Below are 21,332 nucleotides of genomic sequence, written 5' to 3' on the forward strand. Positions count from 1 at the left end.
TGTTGGATTAGTGGTAAGCTATTGCTGTGTGCAGTTGTAGCTAGTTCTATGCAGTAAAATGGAAAATATTCAACTTTTTGCATAGCTGAAACTGTTTTTGCCATTATTAACTGTGATCACAAAGTACAATGAAGGAGACATTACACTGATTATGAATGGCGTTAAAAGCTTCTCACCTACATTCTACATTATGAAGTGGAATTGTATTGATATGATGAACTAACAACAAATCGCAATAACAAAATTCAAAAAATGCAACCCCAGTATTCTTCACAAGGGTTAAAGACGGGTACAACGTGACTGAAGGAACCGGTCTCTAGAGGGGCCAGGGCTGTGCACTCTATAAAAGTGTGTGACGTGGATGCCAAGCAGTGAAATCGGGGATGTCTGTGGCAGGGATGAGGCCCGTGCTCTCTTTGTGTCTGAACCTGGCCCTGGCCTGGGCCTCTGCTTCTCCTCAGACAACCTGCCGACTGCGGGAGCGTTTCCGTCTGAACGGGGTGTACCGCAAGGGGGACGTGGTTTTTGGGGGGCTGTTTGAGGTGCACTTGCTGACAGTGTTCCCTGAGCTGTCTTTCACGTCCAAGCCAGAACAGCCGAGATGTGAGAGGTGAGTCACGCTACTCCCAAACATCAGAAGACAACCACACAGAAATGGGCGCACACACATACAAACACACACACACACACATACATGCCTACACAAATACACAAACACCTTTACACCAAAACACATTGACAGACAAACAGACAAATACCATCAACTACAGCAAGGCAATATGAACAGAGAAGGTATTTTGAACAGAAGTCACAGAATATCATGCACATTAATTTTTCCATAAAATACTGTTTAATGCGATCAGTTATACAAACATTACATATTTGTTTCTCCTTCTTTGTGAAGCATGTGCATGCACCATACATTTGTAATTTCACATTTTAATCAAAAAATAACATAATTAGGTTCTACATACTGTGTCATAACTTCAAAAAGAAACAAACAGGAAATTTAAATAGAAGACATTAAATTTCTTCATTGTCATGTTTTCATTTCATCTCTGTCAGGGTTGATGTTCCAGGGTTCCAGGGAGTACAGACCATGGTATATGCGATTGAAGAAATCAACAAAAACCCAGACCTGCTGCCCAACATCACCCTGGGATTCCATCTCTATGACAACTGTGTGAAGCTTGGTGTTGCATTTCGAGCAGCCACAGCACTAGTCAGCGGTACAGAGGAGTCCTTCTCTGACTTCGGATGCACAGGTCCGCCACCAGTTCTGGGAATCGTGGGTGATCCGGGCTCCACCCACTCCATCGCCATCTCCAGTGTGCTGGGCCTGTTTCGTGTTCCAATGGTACTGTATAAAAGTTCTGGTCCACAGCCCACATGAGCTTTTAGCTCTCTGCATCACAGAGAGGGGGTATTCAATCTAATCATGATGGCACGTTGTCATCAAATTTGTGAACTCACAAATGAGCTGGAGCATGATCGTCTAGATACTGTAATATCCATATGATAAATATGTGAATTTGTGAAACTACCACAGCTTGAAATCAGTAGGATTCTCCCTTTGAAATAAATTGCAGTTCCTTTCAGATTTAACTCTCAAAATCAAAAAAGAAAAATTTGCCTTTATCATGCAGTTGCATTCAATTTATGCCACCATAATGCTTGACTCTGAAGAAAAACCATGTTTAAGTTTTGGTGCTTTTGTTTATTTTACCACTGAAATACATAACTTCCCTCAACTTGTATATCTTGTATAAAGTTAAATATTTTCTGCTGCCTATCAGGGTCAATTGCATACAAATCAAATAAATTAATACATTTTAACAAGTACAGCTGTTTTTTTTATTAAGGCAGTCGATAACTAATAAAGGCAGTCAAGACAAAAGCTGGCAACAACCTGCCTGTGACCTCTGTGTGAATAATAGTTTATTTACTGCTCAGCTCTGCTTTGTGTACAAGCTAAGGTGTAGGGGGTATTCAATCTAATCATGATGGTATTTGAGGATGTGCTTCTCTGTACTTTTATTCCTCCCTGTCTTTCTTCTACCCCCAGGTGAGTTTTTTCGCCACATGTTCTTGCCTGAGTGACAGACAGCAGTATCCCTCCTTCTTCAGAACCATCCCCAGTGATGCCTTCCAGGTCAGAGCCATGGTGCAGATCCTGGAGCAGTACGGCTGGAAGTGGGTGGGCCTCCTATTCAGCGATGATGATTATGGGGTGCACGCAGCCCAGGGCTTCCGCCGGGAGATCAGCCGCTTCGGCTGTGTGGCATTCTCCGAGATGCTGCCCCACAACAACGACCGGGCTGAGGTCAAACGGATCGTGGGCATCATCCGCAGCTCTACAGCCAGGGTGGTGGTGGCATTCTCCACAGAGGCGTATCTCTTGCCCCTCATCGAGGAGATAGTCCTGCAGAACCTCACAGAGCGGCAGTGGATCGCCAGCGAGGCCTGGGCCACCTCAACCATCTTCCAGGCGCGACAGCTGCTGCCCTTCCTGGGCGGGGCCCTGGGCATCGCCATCCGCAGGGGAGAAATCCCGGGGCTCCAGGACTTCCTGCTCAGTATTCGCCCTGATTTTGACCCTGACAACAATATAGTGAACCTGTTTTGGGAGGAGATGTTCAGCTGCAGGTTCAAAGCAGACTCCCCTGGCAGGGTGTGCACGGGACAGGAGAGTGTGGAGGGTGCAAAGTCAGCGTACAGTGACGTGTCAGCGCTCAGGGACTCTTACAATGTTTACAAAGCTGTGTACGCCCTGGCACATGCCCTGCATGATCTGCTGCAGTGCACCCCTGGGACAGGGCCCTTCCCAGGACACTCCTGTGCTGAGCTGCACACTCTGCAACCCTGGCAGGTCAGAAATATTCTTAAACATTCGGTGAATGATAAATTATGCAGGCTTGAGAAATATTGTATAGTGAAATGTCAGCTTATCTTTTTCAAAGAAATTGAAGAAAATGGGGATGCTTTTTATTCCAGAGTCACTGTATTTCCATGGCAGCTGAGAAATGAGCTGCCCTTCTTTTACTAACTTAGCATTAGTTATAGAAGTAATAGAGTACTTCCTGAAAGTAACTTAGTATGTGGCAGAATTTTGATCTTAGCTCCTTCTTTTTATATAATATTCCTTCTATTGCTCTTATAAGCTTGACAATTTTTGCCCCCTGTGCAGCTGGTACCTTACCTGCAAAGGGTAAACTTCACCACCAGCTTTGGTGACCAAGTGTCCTTTGATGAAAATGGTGATGCCCTGGCCATCTATGATGTGATGAACTGGCAGAGGGCAGCAGACGGGACCATCACAGCCGTGACAGTCGGGGTTTTTGACGAATCCGCCCCTCCTGGACAGAAGCTCCAGCTGGAGGAAAAAAACATCTTCTGGAATACAGAGTCAAACAAAGTGAGCCACTCCTTCTTTTCTTACTAAATCTATGCTCTCCTGTGAGGGTTTCATTCAGCTGGACTGAGGCAGGTCAGTGACTCGCTGGTGTTTAGTGTGAAAACGTCAACTGTTCTGTTTAGGCAGCAAACATTTCTGTTCCACCAGCCCCCACGCTCCATCTGCAGTGAGCCCTGCCCCCCAGGCACCAGGAGGGCAATAAGGAAGGGCGAGCCAGTCTGCTGCTTTGACTGCCTTCCCTGTGCAGATGGGGAGATCAGCAACCAGACAGGTCAGTGCACCCACAGGGCAGAGAGCAAAACATTTAACAGAGAAAACTCTCTCAGTTACAAAGGGATGTGTCTGATATAATCAAAGTTGAAAGCACATACACTAGAAGTACCTGCTGGATGTTTTGAAAAAATAATTGTTTATGTTTATATTAGAGCCTCACAACTCTAGAACCTAACTCTCTCAAACCCTAGACACATGGACCAAGAGCCCCCCTGCCCCCCCTCCCCCTTTCCCTTGCTCTTAGGGTGCAGGTATGTTATTAGTTTCCACTCTTCTCTCATAGATTCCAGGGAGTGCTACAAGTGTCCGGTGGACTTTTGGTCAAACGAACTTCGAGACCACTGTGTTCCCAAGGAAATTGAGTTCCTCTCCTTCCAGGAACCCCTGGGGATCTCCCTAACAACCATCTCTGTCTTGGGGGCATGCATCTGCGCGGTTACCCTGTCCGTGTTTGCCCGCCACAGGAACACACCTGTTGTGAAGGCCAATAATTCTGAGCTGAGCTTCCTGCTCTTGCTGTCACTCAAACTGTGTTTCCTGTGTTCCCTGCTGTTCATTGGCCAGCCTCAACGGTGGACCTGCCAGCTGAGGCATGCTGCATTCGGGATCAGTTTTGCCCTCAGCATCTCCTGCATCCTGGTCAAGACCATCGTGGTGGTGATGGCCTTCAAGGCTGCGCGACCAGGCGGGAACACCATAAAGTGGTTTGGCATGCAGCAGCAGAGGGGCACTGTGCTGGCCTTCACCATCATCCAGGCAGTGATCTGCGTGGCATGGCTGACCGCTGCTTCACCCGTGCCCTACAAAAACACCCGTTTACAGAACTCTAAGATCATCTATGAGTGTGCGGTTGGGTCAATAGCCGGGTTCAGTGCTCTGCTGGGCTACATTGGCCTGCTGGCGGCCATCAGCTTGCTGCTGGCCTTCCTGGCAAGAAATCTGCCTGACAACTTCAATGAAGCCAAGTTCATCACCTTCAGCATGCTCATCTTCTGTGCCGTCTGGATCGCCTTTGTCCCCGCCTATGTCAGCTCCCCGGGGAAATACACAGTCGCTGTGGAAATATTCGCCATCCTGGCCTCCAGCTTTGGGCTCCTGGGAGTGATATTTGCACCAAAATGCTTCATCATCCTGCTGCATCCAGAGAAAAACACCAAGAAGGCCCTGATGGGACGAGATGCTCCAAAGCAGTGAATGTTTTATTTGCACTTTTTAACTTTATCAAAGTTATACATCCATTAATGTATTGGTTTTAAATATGGCTTTGAAACAGAAATTATGTAAATTCAATGACATTTACCTTCATGTAAAAAATAAAGATTCAACATGGATTTTAACAGTGCATTCCGTTACTGGCATAATTGAAACATTCTGTCTGACATGGTGAGAATTGGTATCTTAAGGTTCATAAATTCTGTGACAAATTATTTATCCTTTCCAAAGTATCTTTTCTGTTATGCTACTAGTACTGTGGAGGATCCTGGGCAGTGTGAAGCAAACTGGGTGTCTCTAAAAGGGTTGCATCCGGACAGACCAGATGTTGAACTACTTGGAGTTTAATACTTGTATATCCACATATTGTTTCTTAATCAGCAAAAAAATGTTTGCTTTATAAAAACAATATAATTATTTGATGCTGCTGTTGGAGCTCTTTTCTTCTTCTATTGAACTGAAGCAAATTACCCTGATATTTAATTAAAAACTGAAAACTACTTGGAATTTACATGATATACTTCTTAACCCTCAAAAATAGTTACACCTAGATTCCTCGTGTCTATTTTGTCTTGGTCATTTTTATTCTGCCACAGGAGGCATGCAACTGGGAGTAGAGCTATACAGGTCAGAACATTTGCTCTTTGGCCTATTTGCTTATGTATCATGACACTGTGTACTGGTATAACTGAAATAACACGTATTGGCTAAAAATAGTGCCCCCTGCAGGCCAAAATGTAGTACCATTGGTCCTAGTTTGACAAAACTTGGATGAATGGCAAATTATGATACTGCGCTATGGTATTTATAAAATAACATTGATTGGCCCAACAAAGTGGCCACTGCCAAAATGGGTCACTGCATCATTTGTCAGACATGTAACTTTATTTTATATTTGGAACAGGTCTTCGTCTGGTCTCTAACCTGTGACCTAGCTCTGTGTGTGTGTTATGTGTGCATGTGTGGGTGTGTGTAGCATTAAGTAACAATGATAACCTCCAGGTGAAATCTCCAACCTCGTTCGGATAATGTCCAGTGCATTATCCAAGCTTGTGAATGACCAGAGAAATACCCGGTGTTCTAGATAGGATAATACACGGTGTGAAAGCAGTGTCTCCAATGAGGTCCAGGACTTTTCTGGGACCAGGGGCACTGCCCCCAGCTGTCCACAATCCCGTAGCCCAATTCCACCCTCTGGAGCAGGAAGGGGTTCTGGTTGACCTCCTCCACCACAAACACCATGGCCTATACCCAGCGCATTGACTGTGCCTGGACTCTGAAGGGGTAAAAACCACATGCATGCATCAGAATCACTGCTTACTGTTTAAAACGTTCAGGAACATATTCAGAAAAAAATTACGAAAAGAACAATGAATTCCTAACAATAACAAAATGAGAAGAAAGAAATGGTCAGAATAAAGGGCTTTCTCAGTGAGCTACACTACATGGCCAAAAGTATGTGGGGACAACTGACATCCAACATCTCATCCAAGAGGGGAAGCACAGAATCATCTTGAATGTCATTGTATGCTATAGCATTAAGATGTGCCTTTCCTGGAACTAAGGAACCTGGCCCAAACAATGAAAAACAGACCAAGGGGTGTCCAGATACTTTTGGTCATATAGTGTAAATTAAGCAGTCAATCTACTCAGTCAGAGCAGACTTTTTTCGTAATGAAATTACAAATAAATAAAAACATACCTAAAGTAAATCTATTTCCAGAAACAAAAAAACTTACTCATAAAAAGCTAATTCATTTTGAATATGAACTTCTTATTTTATACAGCATTAACCACTGTGGGAAGCCGAGTAGAGACATAGCGGAGCTGGGCTGACAAGCCTCTGTCTGAGCCCTGGCTTCTAAGTGCCAGCAATGCAGCTGAAGTGAATATTTGTAATGGCCACTGTGTCCTGAGGAGCCGTGGAGAATTCCTGACTGAGCAGCAAACAGGGACCATGGGAGAGAGGTAATCTGCCCTTCCCACGAGCCTCTGCGTGCATGAGGTAATTTCTGGAAGTTCAGTCATGAGTGTGCAGGTCAGTGTCGCCCTACTGGGGGCCAGAGATGGCAGCTGGGTGCTAAAGTGGGAAACAAAGCAACAAAGTTGAATTTCACAATTTCTTTCACATGGTTTTTGTCTTGTTCTAGTGAAAGTACACAACAGTCTTTTGTGTCTGATGACAAAGGGTTTGTAACAGGCGTGATGCAGAGCTGGGGGTGGCCAATGATGACATGAACAGACAAAATGAACTCAGAAAGATAATTGGCTTACACCTCTTCAAAATCAAACCAGCTATGCAGGGACAGGGACTAGGGCGCTGGACTCTTTTCCCCATCCCTAAATTATAGCCAGGGGGCATAATTCATGAACATGATTTCATCATGCAGCAGTTGGGTCAATAGGCCTCTGGTGTGCACTGTCTCTCTGATGGTTGCATATTTTACGAGCAATTAGGCCCCATTTTCAGAGGAAAGGTACTGGGAATAAGGAGATTGTGGGTTTGAAGTGGCAGTATGTCCCAGACGGATTTGAATCATTGTCACCTGAGCACCAGAAATGCAGAACACAGGCAAACATGCAGGGTGGAATTCAGATGGGCCTTAGAGGAAAGACAATGTCACAGAACCAAAAAACTTACTTGGACTTGGATTTACATTGTTGACAACCTGCCTTTTAAAGTATTACAACATGCTGCTGATGAAATTATGAATTATGAACTAGGATACAGCTGCAGGTAATCCAAACAGCCTGTTAAGGGTGTCTCATTCAGAACAGTCGGTATGTATTACCTGCAGTTCTGTACTCATCAGTTTTCAACTACGAAGAACAGAACAATCTGTGACTATCTGTGGATGTGATACGGAGCCACCTCCCCCCCCCCCAACCCCCCCCCCCCCCCCCCCGCCATTTTTCTTTCTTTCTTGCTGCTTCTTCTGATGGTTCTGGTGACAAGTCACAACAACAATAGTGATGTTGGCGCTAACTGTGTACTTGTGTTTATGTGTGTATGTGTGTTTATATTGTATGTATATTGTATGGGTTCCATTTTTACTCATTATTGACTGCTGTTTGCAAGCCAAATTGCCCCTCGGGGACATTAAAGCTCTACTCTACTCTACAATTAAGACAGAATGAATGTTTAAGCAAAAGGTAAATAAGCAGTCAGAGCACTGTCCTTTGTCACCCCCACACACAGAAAATGCATAAAATACAGCAGAGCTCAGTTTGTTTCAGAAAAATTCAGCACACAATGCAGAACAGTAAGCAGTGTTTCCTGCATGCATGAGCAGCCCCCCTTGCTAAATCAAAGCAAAGAAGCTCAAAATGCACCAAAACAGCTGAAGCCATTCATACCAATCTGAATGTCCAATTAGGCATTCTTTGCTTACAAAAACAACCCCACAGACCTGGTGAGGAGAATGTCTGGTCCTCACAGGTTGCTGTGGCTTCAAGACTGCTCTTATATCAGTGTTTTTGAACAGCATGAGGTCTTAGAGATATATGGAATTCAGCTTATGACCAAGGTCGGTTGATTATACATTATGTATTTGTTAATTAAAATAATACATATATATATATATATATATATGTATTGTTTTATGACTCAATTTTTGATTGCATTGATTTTTGGAGTTCATAGTTCACACATTATATGACTGTGGTGGGGTGGGCGTGGTTTGAGCGTCGGCTGCAGAGAGAGAGAGAGTGAGAGGAGCGGCTCTCGGATCCTTCGTCACAACTGTCAGGTGGAAGTAATCAGCGCCGATAATTATCAATTGTTTAATTGCGCTGATTGCCTCTGATTGTTTTCAACAGTGAGCCTGGGGGGTTTAAAAGCGGAGACCGGGAGTCTTCGGGAGCGAACGCCAGAGAGAAGACGGAACTGCACAGAATTACCGAAAAACAAAAGATCTGTGTTACGTTGTAGCCAAGCGAAGCCGTTGGCTTAATAAAAGACCACGCAGTGCTAACAAACCAAACCGTTGTCTCAAGTGAGTCTGTTGGAGGGCAGGAGGGGTGGCACTCACTTGCCACAATGACATTTTGTTATTTTTTTTAATGGGGTTTTGTTTTTGTGAAAGGCTCTGTAAGGGGAAAGTGTTATTTAAAATTGAAAATGCACAAGCATTACTTTCATTGAGTGCGCACTTTCGACTGCAATTTCTCACACTGTTTTACTGATGCTTTTCCCATAGATCTAGATGCAGATATCACTTTAGTCACTTTTCCTGTTAAAACACTATCCAGTTGAGCAGTCTTTATGACTGAAGATCCTGCCATCCTAGCCCCAATAATGAACTCGTTCAAAGTCACTTAGATCTTTTCCTCTTGCCATGTTGATCCAAAATCGAGGTCAACTGGGCCTGCTCAGCAATTTTATACATGCCACAGTGAATGATAGGATGTCAATTGCTTAATTGTACCATGCAGTACTTGTGTGGAACCATCTGCATTTTTTATGCTTCTCCACTCATTTATTACGGTTTTTCCTTTAATTTCTCAACTGTCTGTATGTTTGAAATGTTTGGCTGTTTTCACGTTTTGCTAATTCAACACATGTTCGCTTTGCCTAAATCTATTTTTCACAACTGCTGCGTACTCATAGCCTCATTTAAATAATAAATGGTATACAATCAGCATGTTTTACACACTTAAAGGTGGGACCACACATGTACCAACATCCTACCTTTATTTTCTGTCTCCTTTGGGATTCTGAAAGGCCCCATGGTGTGGGCGACCGCATAGGTGAGGGAAGAACACACCAGGCCGGTGATGGTCTACAAGGGGATGTTGCTAGAGCACCAAGGATCCGTGTTTATCCAGCCTGAAGAGAGAGAGAGAGAGACACATTCCAGCGTAGGTTGCACAGAGAACAGTGGGACTATCACCTGCTGCATGTGACTGCCATCTACAGGCCGCTCAGTGTATTGTAAATCTCATAAAAAACACGTTTTCAACGTACAAAAATGCCAAGTTACTAAAAAGTATTGATATCAAAATGACGCCAAGTTACGATACTACAAACAATATAGGCTATCTTGCCTCACCGAAATGACATAAGATGTATCTCAAAGCAATGCTACCCAATATTTCCTCAGTTCTTTCAAGTCACTTGGCCCTGTGTGTAAGCATGCACTACATGAACAGGCCAAACATATGTGTGGATGGCTCTCTCACAGTCAAGATTGATTGAATAGGTGTGTGTATGTCCAATTTGTATTGGTATGTAGGCCTATGTATTTCGCTGCCCAAGTTTTCTGTTGCGTGAATGATAGTATGTTTCTTGGTACAAGTGTGTTCGTGAATGTGAATGTAAGATGCTGCCAGGGAAATGTCCCCATGCGGATAAAGAAGTTCTCTATGTATGTATGTACAATATGTGTTTTACATGCAATATTTATTGTACGTAGCAAATATACAATAACTTGCACATGTACTCAAATTCAGTTCAAAAGCAAGTATAAACATGTTTTCTGGAGAAATGTGCTTCCTGTCGTTGCTCAGCAGCAGTTCTGTACATTAATGAATTTATACATTAATTTCAATGTACAATGTTCAATGTGTTCCATGAGGCAATTCGAAATATTTGTCTCTTTGATCTGACAGAAAGTTTGCATGACATTGTGAAATGGTAAGATAAGAAAACACAGGGCCAAGTGACTTGAAAGAACTGAGGAAATATTGGGTAGCATTGCTTTGAGATACATCTTATGTCATTTCGGTGAGGCAAGATAGCCTATATTGTTTGTAGTATCGTAACTTGGCGTCATTTTGATATCAATACTTTTTAGTAACTTGGCATTTTTGTACGTTGAAAACGTGTTTTTTATGAGATATCAGTTCTTTTTGCAAAGCGTTTTATTATGAGAGTGAGAAATGCGACCCTGCCAGAAACGGTTGTGGATTATGGCTATCGTTGTGTGAATCTGTACAGCCTGATGAGCGTGTACCGTTCAGCAGTTTCGGTTTGCTATATATGTAAAACAGTGGCTGTGAGAAAGGATGCAGTGGCGTAAGCGTAAACGCATCAGGAACGCAGATGGAATATGGTATGTACTCACGGATTTGACGTCCATCCAACGAGCCTTGACTGACAAAATAATCAACACGCCCGTAGAATTATAACTCCCTAGGTCGCAACTTGTGTAGCCTTCTGTCCTGCTCCGTTGTCTGTTATTTCGTGGAGATGCACTTTTAGTGTTTGTAAGGTTTATCCTTCTGTCCTGCTCCATTGTCTGTTATTTCGTGGAGATGCACTTTTAGTGTTTGTAAGGTTTTTAAAGGAGTACCATGGTGATTTTCACACTTTCTCGGTTTTATGTGCTATTTGCACAATAGGCATTGAAGAAACACAATGAGCGAAGTATTAAATATGTCCGTTCTGTATTTTTGGAGAAATATGCGTTTTAAATTCATCGTCCTATTTTCAACCGGTTGAGAAAGTTGTCATTTTTCTACGTCACGAATACAGTAACCACTCCTATTTCCACACCCAGTAAAGAAATCTGACAGGACACACCTTCCTGCTGTTCAGACAATGCGAATATTTGACTAACGTTAGGTTCACTTAAATTAGAGTGCCTTTAGATTATTTCTGGTTATATTCATTTAGCTAGCTAGCTAACGTTAGCTAGCTAGGAGGTTTGCTTTCATAAGGCAATGTTATCGATAACGTTAGCTTGCTAGTTTGCTTTTATGAGGACGTTATAGTTGTGCTTTTATCTTAATTTGTCTAGCTAGATAGCAAAAATTATAACTGGATATAAGTCAACTTCCTTACCTTAGCTATCTATCGATACTTGATATACTACTAAGCTAGCTAGCTTGTGAAAATTCAGTCTCCCAAAGAGAGCGCGTATCATGGGGGTAGCTATGGTAACGGGGCACGGTCTGTCAATCATAGCTAACTGACAGTTCTCATTACCACGCCCAGACGGTTCGGGTGAATTTTTATAGTGGGAAATTGAGGCTTAGAAAAATACGTTTTAAAGTACATTGAAATGACTTAAGAATAAAAAAATTATGCACATTTGTTTTGTTGTTGCCTGAAGACAACTGGGAAGTGTCACGTTCAACCACCATGGTACTCCTATAAGGCATTTTGATAGGCTTATCTGCAGGTAGGAATCCTCTTCGCTGTTTTGCTAAACTAGAACCGGAAAACATGATAGTGGAGAATAGGAGCAGATGCATATGTCCCAGCAGGCTTTGCATATGAGAGAATAACAACAGTGTGAGAGAAATTAAAATGAAATTACGAAATTCCGTAGTTGAAACAATATGTTTTTAGCAGAATGGGCATGTAGGTGAAGGTTGACATGATCACGGAGTATAGTGCGAAGTAAATGGAGTGACCATGAGCGAGCTTGTATTCCTTATCAAATGGTATATATAACAGTCGGTATTGAACGTCAATTGTTGAAGTGGAGGTTTAAATAACATTGCACACATTATTTGCCTGTAATGTGATGTAATCTATTGCACGAATGTGTTTTTCTCATGTTCAGTGCTAGTAGTTATACTTATGAGTGAATCATGATTTTAAATGTAATGTTTTAATGCGGAGTTGCAGAATGTACATAAGTAGTAATTGTTTGTAGCGTATGTGGCTAGATAGAGAACAGGGCGAGGTAACATGAATGTAGAAACGTAGCGTTTGCTGATATTATGGTTTTGTACGGTAGCCAAGTGAAGAAATATAGTTAGTAGAAATGGCACAGTGGTGAACTGGTGTAACTTTTAAATAAAAGGAGTACATTTGCGTCATGAAATGCATATGGGTGGCCGTGAGCGAGTGAGGTTTACCAGTCTGTGACTTCGTTAGCTAATGCCATAGCTATGCAATGCGTGAAATATCATTAGCGAACCTGCCGGTGGTTTTAAAGAAGAACACAAGCCAGTAAGCACAGAAGAGCTTCCGTTGAATCCATATGGCTTAGCAATATTGTAGCCGGTAAATAACTGAACGTACAGACGGTAAGTCATAATGCATATTAACCGGCTACAATATTGCTAAGATATAAGTGAACAGTGAACGGCGGGTAGATGTGGTGCAAAAGCAATAATTTAGAAGTAGTAGACAATTATTAGTGAGGGTCGAAGCAAGTTAAAGAAACGTGTGCCAAGCTGGGCTTGAACTAACGACCCAGTGTTCCCAAGCCTGTAACCGTACCCACTAGGCCACGGACGGACTAGCTGTTCAAACTGCGGAGTTGCAGAATGTACATAAGTAGTAATTGTTTGTAGCGTATGTGGCTAGATAGAGAACAGGGCGAGGTAACATGAATGTAGAAACGTGGCGTTTGCTGATATTAAGGTTTTGTACGGTAGCCAAGTGAAGAAATATGGTTAGTAGAATTGGCACAGTGGTGAACTGGTGTAACTTTTAAATAAAAGGAGTACATTTGCGTCATGAAATGCATATGGGTGGCCGTGAGCGAGTGAGGTTTACCAGTCTGTGACTTAGCTAATGACATAGCTATGCAATGCGTGAAATATCATTAGCGAACCTGCCGGTGGTTTTAAAGAAGAACACAAGCCAGTAAACACAGAAGAGCTTCCGTTGAATCCATATGGCTTAGCAATATTGTAGCCGGTCAATAACTGAACGTACAGACGGTAAGTCATAATGCATAGGCCTATATCTTAGCAATATTGTAGCCGGTTAATAACTGAACGGTGAACGGCGGGTAGATATGGTGCAAAAGCAATAATTAAGAAATAGTAGACAATTATTAGTGAGAGTCGAAGCAAGTTAATGAAACGTGTTCCAAGCTGGGCTTGAACCTACGACCCCATGTTCCCAAGACTGTAACCTTACCCACTAGGCCACAGGCGGACTAGCTGTTTAAACGCGAAATGTTTCAGAGTAAAAATGTATGGGTATTTTGCGTGTGTATGCGCGTTTTTGATTGGGTCGTGTAGGTGCAGATTTGGCTGGTGTCAGTGAAATATCCAATGGGGAGACATGTTGTTAGTGGGATAGGCGGCAGGAAAAATAAGAATGAGAAGAAGAAGAAGGAGAAAACGCAAAATCCCCTTAGTTTGGGGCTTTATTGTGTGGACATGTGAAGTTGTTTAATGATTCTGTCTGTTGAAATGGGGTCAGAATGTACAGAATGTAATATTTTTAAGGGCTGAGTGTCTGTGGCTGTTGTGGTTATTTCTGTGGGGAACCCTGAAAAGTGCCAAACTCTCGGTGCTGTATAGGTATGGGGCATGCCCCCGCCAAGGCGTAACTTGGCGGGATGGCATACCTGCCATCCCAATTACATCTCGGAATGGACCTGCAGTTGAGGCCCTATCCTCTCTCTACAGCACCAACAGGAGGTGAGGACGCCACTGTTCCGCTGTCAGCAGTGCTGCTGAAACCCATTGGGGCTATCATTGTACATGACTTCAGCAGGAAGCTCTATACAGCTACTGGCACTTTAGTAGCTGTAGTTTTGCTTGTTGTTGACCCATGAAAAATAGCTAAATGGTAGAAGAGATAACAGCCTCTCCATTAAAATATCTCTCTTTCAGAAACAGTCAAGACAAGCACATAATAGACAAGAATTGAGAAGAAAAGAAAAGAATTGTTTTGGCTCTAGAGGGTGGGGGGGGATCAGAACAGAGAATGGTTTTTAGTATTTTGTTTTACATTGTGTTTTTAGAGATCAGTAGCACAATCACCCATCCAAAATCATAATCAACTTTCATTATTATCGCATGTGCAACGCAATTTAATGCTCCAGACGTTTCGAACATTTAAAATGGGGAGTCCCTTTTAGAACATAAAAGATTTGATTTACTTCAATGGAACACCAAATATATTTTTCCATTATGAACTGTGATCACATGCAATAAAGGAGGCGTTATGGTAATTATAAATCTTCTCACCTACATTCTACATTATGAAGTAGAATTGTATTGATATGATGACCGGACAACAAAATAAAATTAAAGAAAAAAAATACAGTTACTTATTACTTTTTTTTTCAGCATACAGTATACAGTATGTTCAAGTGGAGTTGTGAATGTGCTACTGATCAGAATAACATTGAAACCAGAAATTCCTTTTGATGAGCTCAATATTAAAAGTAAATATTTGCTTCATCCTATTTCCTACCCGAACGAGCCAGTAGAGAGCCACTCCAGTGGTGCCCAGCAGTATTCTTCAGAAGGGTGAAAGACAGGCACAACGTGACTGAAGGAACCGGTCTCTAGAGGGGCCAGGGCTGTGCACTCTATAAAAGTGTGTGACGTGGATGCCAAGCAGTGAAATCGGGGATGTCTGTGGCAGGGATGAGGCCCGTGCTCTCTTTGTGTCTGAACCTGGCCCTGGCCTGGGCCTCTGCTTCTCCTCAGACAACCTGCCGACTGCGGGAGCGTTTCCATCTGAATGGGATGTACCGCAAGGGGGACGTGGTTCTTGGGGGGCTGTTTGAGGTGCACTTCCTGACAGTGTTCCCTGAGCTGTCTTTCACATCCAAGCCAGACCAGCCGAGATGTGAGAGGTGAGTTGCTCTGCTCCCAAACATCAGAAGATAACCAGACAGACGTGGGTACACACACACGAACACACATGCAAGCACACACACACATACATGCATACACAAACACCTTTGCCAATACACCAATACAAATTGACACACATACATATTATCAACTACAGTAAGGTATTTTGAACAGAGCAGGTATTTTGGACAGAAGTCAAAAATATCATGCACTGTTATTTAATGTGATCACAGATGTAATACTTACACAGACATTACATATTTATTTCTGCTTCTTTGTAAAATGTGCATGAACACTAGATTTAATTATTTCATTCATTTTAATCCATGAATGAAATAATTAAAGTAACATAAAGTAACATAGACTTGACATTAAATTTCTTCATTGTCCCATTTTCATCTCTCCTCTGTCAGGCTTGATTTTCCAGGGTTCCAGGCAGCACAGACTATGGTCTTTGCGATTGAAGAAATCAACAAAAACCCAGACCTTCTGCCCAACATCACCCTGGGATTCCATCTCTATGACAACTGTGTGAAGCTTGGTGTTGCATTCCGAGCAGCCACAGCACTAGTCAGCGGTACAGAAGAGTCCTTCTCTGACTTTGGATGCACAGGTCCACCACCGGTTCTGGGAATCGTGGGTGATCCGGGCTCCACCCACTCCATCGCCATCTCCAGTGTGCTGGGCCTGTTTCGTGTTCCAATGGTACTGTATAAAAGTTCTGGTCCACAGTCTGCATGAGCTTTTAGCTCTCTGCATCACAGAGAGGGGGTATTCAATCTAATCATGATGGCACGTTGTCGTTAAATTTGTGAACTCAAAAATGAGCTGGATATGACCGTCTAGATATTGTAATATCCATATGATAAATATGTGAATTTGTGAAACTATCACAGCTTGAAATTGATAGGATTCTCTCTTTGAAATAAATTGCAGTTCCTTTCAGATCGAACTCAAAATCAAAATCGCCAGGGTAAAACCTTTATAATGTGGTTTGATTCAGTTTTGCTTTAGCAAAGCAGCCACCATAATGCTTGACTGAAGACTGTTCATGTTTTTAAGTTTTGATGCTTTAGTTTATTTTACCACTGAGATATAACTTCCCTAAGCTTGTGCAACTTTTTTCTACTGCCTATCAGAGACAATTGCATGTAAATCAAATAACTTTTTTAATTAAAGCAAGCACAGCTTTTGCTTTGTTAAGGTAGCGGATTCATGACAAAATTTTAAATGGGTGCTAAGAGTAAACAGAAGCCCTGGAGTACTGACCTGTCTGTGACCTGTCACAGGTCACTGTGTAAGGGATAGATTATTTACTGCTCAGCTCTGCTTTGTGTACAAGCAAAGGTGTAGGGAGTATTCAATCTAATCATGATGGTATTTGAGGATTTGCTTCTCTGTACTTTTATGCCTCCATGTATTTCTTCTACCCCCAGGTGAGTTTTTTCGCCACATGTTCCTGCCTGAGTGACAGACAGCAGTATCCCTCCTTCTTCAGAACCATCCCCAGTGATGCCTTCCAGGTCAGAGTCATGGTGCAGATCCTGGAGCGGTACGGGTGGAAGTGGGTGGGACTCATATTCAGCGATGATGATTATGGGGTGCACGCAGCCCAATCCTTCCACCAGGAGGTCAGTCGTTTTGGCTGTGTGGCCTTCTCCGAAATGCTGCCCCACGACAATGACCGGGCTGAGGTCAAACGGATTGTGGGCATCATCCGCAGCTCTACAGCCAGGGTGGTGGTGGTATTCTCCACAGAGGCTTACCTATTACCCCTCACTGATGAGATAGCCCTGCAGAACCTCACAGGGCGGCAGTGGATCGCCAGCGAAGCTTGGGCCACCTCAGCCGTCTTCCACACACGACGGCTGCTGCCCGTCTTGGGTGGAGCCCTGGGCATCGCCATCCGCAGGGGAGAAATCCCGGGGCTGCAGGACTCCCTGCTCAGCCTCCGCCCTGATTTTGACCCTGGAAACAACATGGTGAACATGTTTTGGGAGAAGATGTTCAGCTGTAGCTTCAAAGCAGACTCCCCTGGCAGGGTGTGCACGGGACAGGAGAGTCTGGAGGGCACAGAGTCAGCGTACAGTGACGTGTCAGCACTCAGGCACTCTTACAATGTTTACAAAGCGGTGTACGCCCTGGCACATGCCTTGCACGATCTGCTGGGGTGCAGGCCTGGGATAGGGCCCTTCCCAGGACACTCCTGTGCTGAGCTGCACACTCTGCAACCCTGGCAGGTGAGGTAGTCATTTGTAATATGGCCATGCATTTTATAATGGTTGTTTTACCTCCTATAATGCCCCCACCTCCTATCAGCTGATAGCAGCATTCTGCTCACATCTTTTTCTTTTGACATATTTACAATGTTCTTTGTATTTCTCTTGTAAGTCCTCCTGTGTTTCCCTTCTGTGCAGCTGGTGCACTACCTGCAAAGGGTTAACTTTACTACCAGCTTCGGTGACCAAGTGTCCTTTGATGAAAATGGTGATGCCCTGGCCATCTATGATGTGATGAACTGGCAGAGGGCAGCAGACGGGACCATCAGGACTGTGAAGGTTGGGGTGTTTGACGAATCCGCCACTCCTGGACAGAAGCTCCTGCTGGAGGAAGAAAACATCTTCTGGAATTTTGAATCAAATAAAGTGAGCCCCTCTTCCTCTTTACTTAGTAAAATTGTGCTCTCCTCTATGTGAGGGTTTCATTCAGCTGGACTGAGGCAGGACAGTGACTTGCTGGTGTTTAGTGTGAAAACGTCAACTGTTCTGTTTAGGCAGCAAACATACGTCACATATACAGCATTTGGTTTCTTGTAAAGACTACCCAATAGTAGTGCATGTGCTGATCAACAGAACTATGTCATAAATATAGAGAATGTCACTATTCTTATGATGAGAACTTCCACCAGCCCCCACGCTCCATCTGCAGTGAGCCCTGCCCCCCAGGCACCAGGAGGGCAATAAGGAAGGGTGAACCAGTCTGCTGCTTTGACTGCCTTCCCTGTGCAGATGGGGAGATCAGCAACCAGACAGGTCAGTGCACCCACAGGGCAGAGAACAAAACATTTCTCTGAGAAAGAAATTCTCTGTTACAATAGAGATGAGATCTAATCTAAGTTTAAATCACTGGGAGTATCTGCTGGATGCTTTTTTCCCTGTAACTGTTTTTGTTTATAGTAGAACCACACAACTCAAAACTCATCTGAGTCCTCTCTCAAAGCCCCTCTGTCCCCCTTTTCCCTCTGCTTTTTGGGTTCAGGTATGTTATTAGTTTTCACTCCTCTCTCACAGATTCCAGCGAGTGCTACAGGTGTCCAGTGGACTTTTGGTCAAACCAACTCCGAGACCGCTGTGTGCCCAAGGAAATTGAATTCCTCTCCTTCCATGAACCCCTGGGGATCTCCCTAACAACCATCTCTGTCTTGGGGGCGTGTATCTGCACTGTCACCTTGTCCGTGTTTGCCCGCCACAGGAACACACCGGTTGTGAAGGCAAACAATTCTGAGCTCAGCTTCCTGCTGCTGCTGTCACTCACATTGTGCTTCCTGTGCTCCCTGCTGTTCATTGGCCAGCCTCAACGGTGGACCTGCCAGCTGAGGCATGCTGCATTTGGGATCAGTTTTGCCCTCAGCATCTCCTGCATCCTGGTCAAGACCATCGTGGTGGTGATGGCCTTCAAGGCTGCGCGACCAGGCGGGAATACGATGAAGTGGTTTGGTGTGCAGCAGCAGAGGGGCACTGTGCTGGCCTTCACCATCATTCAGGCAGTGATCTGCGTGGCATGGCTGACCGCTGCTTCACCGGTGCCCTACAAAAACACCCGCTTACAGAACTCTAAGATCATCTATGAGTGTGCGGTTGGGTCAATAGCCGGGTTCAGTGCTCTGCTGGGCTACATTGGCCTGCTGGCGGCCATCAGCTTGCTGCTGGCCTTCCTGGCAAGAAATCTGCCTGACAACTTCAATGAAGCCAAGTTCATCACCTTCAGCATGCTCATCTTCTGTGCCGTCTGGATCGCCTTTGTCCCCGCCTATGTCAGCTCCCCGGGGAAATACACAGTCGCTGTGGAAATATTCGCCATCCTGGCCTCCAGCTTTGGGCTCCTGGGAGCGATATTTGCACCAAAATGCTTCATCATCCTGCTGCATCCAGAGAAAAACACCAAGAAGGCCCTGATGGGACGAGATGCCCCAAAGCAGTGAATGTTTTTTTCACAATCTTTTACTTTACCAAAGTTAAAGTCAAAGGAATATATTTACCTTAATGTAAAAAAAATAAAGATTCAACATGAATTTGAATTGTGTATTTACTTTTGTAAATAAATATAAAAATTCAGTCTGATATGGTGAAAAACATATTTTTAAGGTTCAAAAATTCAGTGACTCAAATTATTAATCCTTTCCAAAGTATCTTTTTTGCTGTATGCTGTAAGGACTGAGAGGTGGAGGATCCTGGGCAGTGTGAAGCAAACTAGGTGTCGCTAAAAGGGTTGCATCCTGACAGACCATATCGCTTCATGTTGAACTACTTGGAGTTGAATACTTTTATATCCACATATCGTACTCTTGCTCACTCAGCAAAAACGCCCTCCCCGCTGCTAAAGCATTTATTTCCTTTCATTATTATACACTTTTCCCACGTGATTCACTGCCACACCCATGTGCACACAACAACAAGCATATACATACATGCACACATATGCCGAAACATATACATAAGCACATTCACATGAAAAATTATTTTTTCCTTTGAAAGAAAGATATGCTTCCATATATCACAATCTCAGTTGCAGTAAAGTTTTTGTGAAGGCTTAAGAAACTGTTTGCCAATTATAATAATTTAATTCTTTAATGATACTCTTGGATCTCTTTTCTTTCATTTAACTGAAGAAAATTACCCAGATATTTAATTAAAATCTATTTGGAATTTATATGATATACTTCGTAACATTCCTGTTTCCCTCAAAAATAGTTTAGCTTTTTTATTCATATTACAGGCATTTGGCAGACGCTCTTATCCAGAGCGACGTACAACAAAGTGTATAACCATAACCAGGAACAAGTATGACGAAACCCCTAGAGAGAAGTACCGGTCCAAGTGCAGGGAACAACCGCATAGTTCAACTTGGACCCTGGAGGTTAAACTGATTAACACTAACAACGAGAACGGCAACAACGTGATCTATGGAAAAAATACAAGTAGTCGTTAAGACAGTTAATGCACCTAAGTCACCTACGAAACAGCTGCCTAGTTACAACCCTAAGCTTAGTAATTTACAGGCGGGTAGGGAGGGATGGGGAGAGGTGCAGCCTGAAGAGGTGAGTCTTCAGTCGTCGTTTGAAATGGGTCAGTGTCTCAGCTGTTCTGACCTCCACAGGGAGGTCATTCCACCATCGTGGGGCCAGAACAGACAGGAGACGTGTTCTGGAAGTGCAGGTGCGAAGAGGGGGAGGTGCTAGGCGTCCTGAGGTAGCAGAACGGAGGGATCTGGCTGGCATGTAGGGTTTGAATATCTTGTGGAGGTATGCTGGGGCTGATCCCTTGACTGCCTGGTATGCTAGGACCAATGTTTTAAATTTGATGATATTCAGCCACAGGAGGCATGCAATTGGGAGTAGAGCTGTACAGGACTGGACATTTGCTCTTTGGCCTGTCACGTGCATCGTGAAACTGCGTACTGGCATTTACAAAATAACATTGATTGGCACAATGTAGTGCCAATTGCCAAAACGGGTCACGGCATCATTTGTGGGCCATGTTTACTATTGCCTTATTTTATATTTGGAGCAGGTCTTTGTTTGGTCTCAAACTTAGTGACATAGTTCTGTGTATGGTTGTGTGTGTGTGTGTGTGTGTGTGTGTGTGTGTGTAGGTGTGTTTAGCATTGAATAACAATGACAGTGTGATAACCTCCAGGTGACATTTCCTAC

The 21,332-nt window shown here is 43.6% G+C and overlaps 1 protein-coding gene across 1 annotated transcript; it reads left to right on the plus strand.

Moving 5' to 3' along the window:
- Window positions 1-377: 377 nt before the first annotated feature.
- LOC118209540 (extracellular calcium-sensing receptor-like) lies at window positions 378-19,680 on the plus strand. The gene is made up of 10 exons (XM_035384913.1): window positions 378-610; window positions 1,066-1,357; window positions 2,066-2,869; window positions 3,188-3,415; window positions 3,563-3,686; window positions 3,972-4,165; window positions 16,840-17,643; window positions 17,821-18,048; window positions 18,312-18,435; window positions 18,694-19,680. The coding sequence occupies exons 1-10, from the start codon at window positions 384-386 to the stop codon at window positions 19,602-19,604; spliced, it is 3,936 nt and encodes a 1,311-aa protein (XP_035240804.1). The 5' UTR covers window positions 378-383; the 3' UTR covers window positions 19,605-19,680.
- The last annotated feature ends 1,652 nt before the right edge of the window (window positions 19,681-21,332 follow it).

The sequence above is a fragment of the Anguilla anguilla genome, chromosome 12, assembly GCF_013347855.1.
Source record: "Anguilla anguilla isolate fAngAng1 chromosome 12, fAngAng1.pri, whole genome shotgun sequence".
Taxonomy (NCBI): Eukaryota; Metazoa; Chordata; class Actinopteri; order Anguilliformes; family Anguillidae; genus Anguilla; species Anguilla anguilla.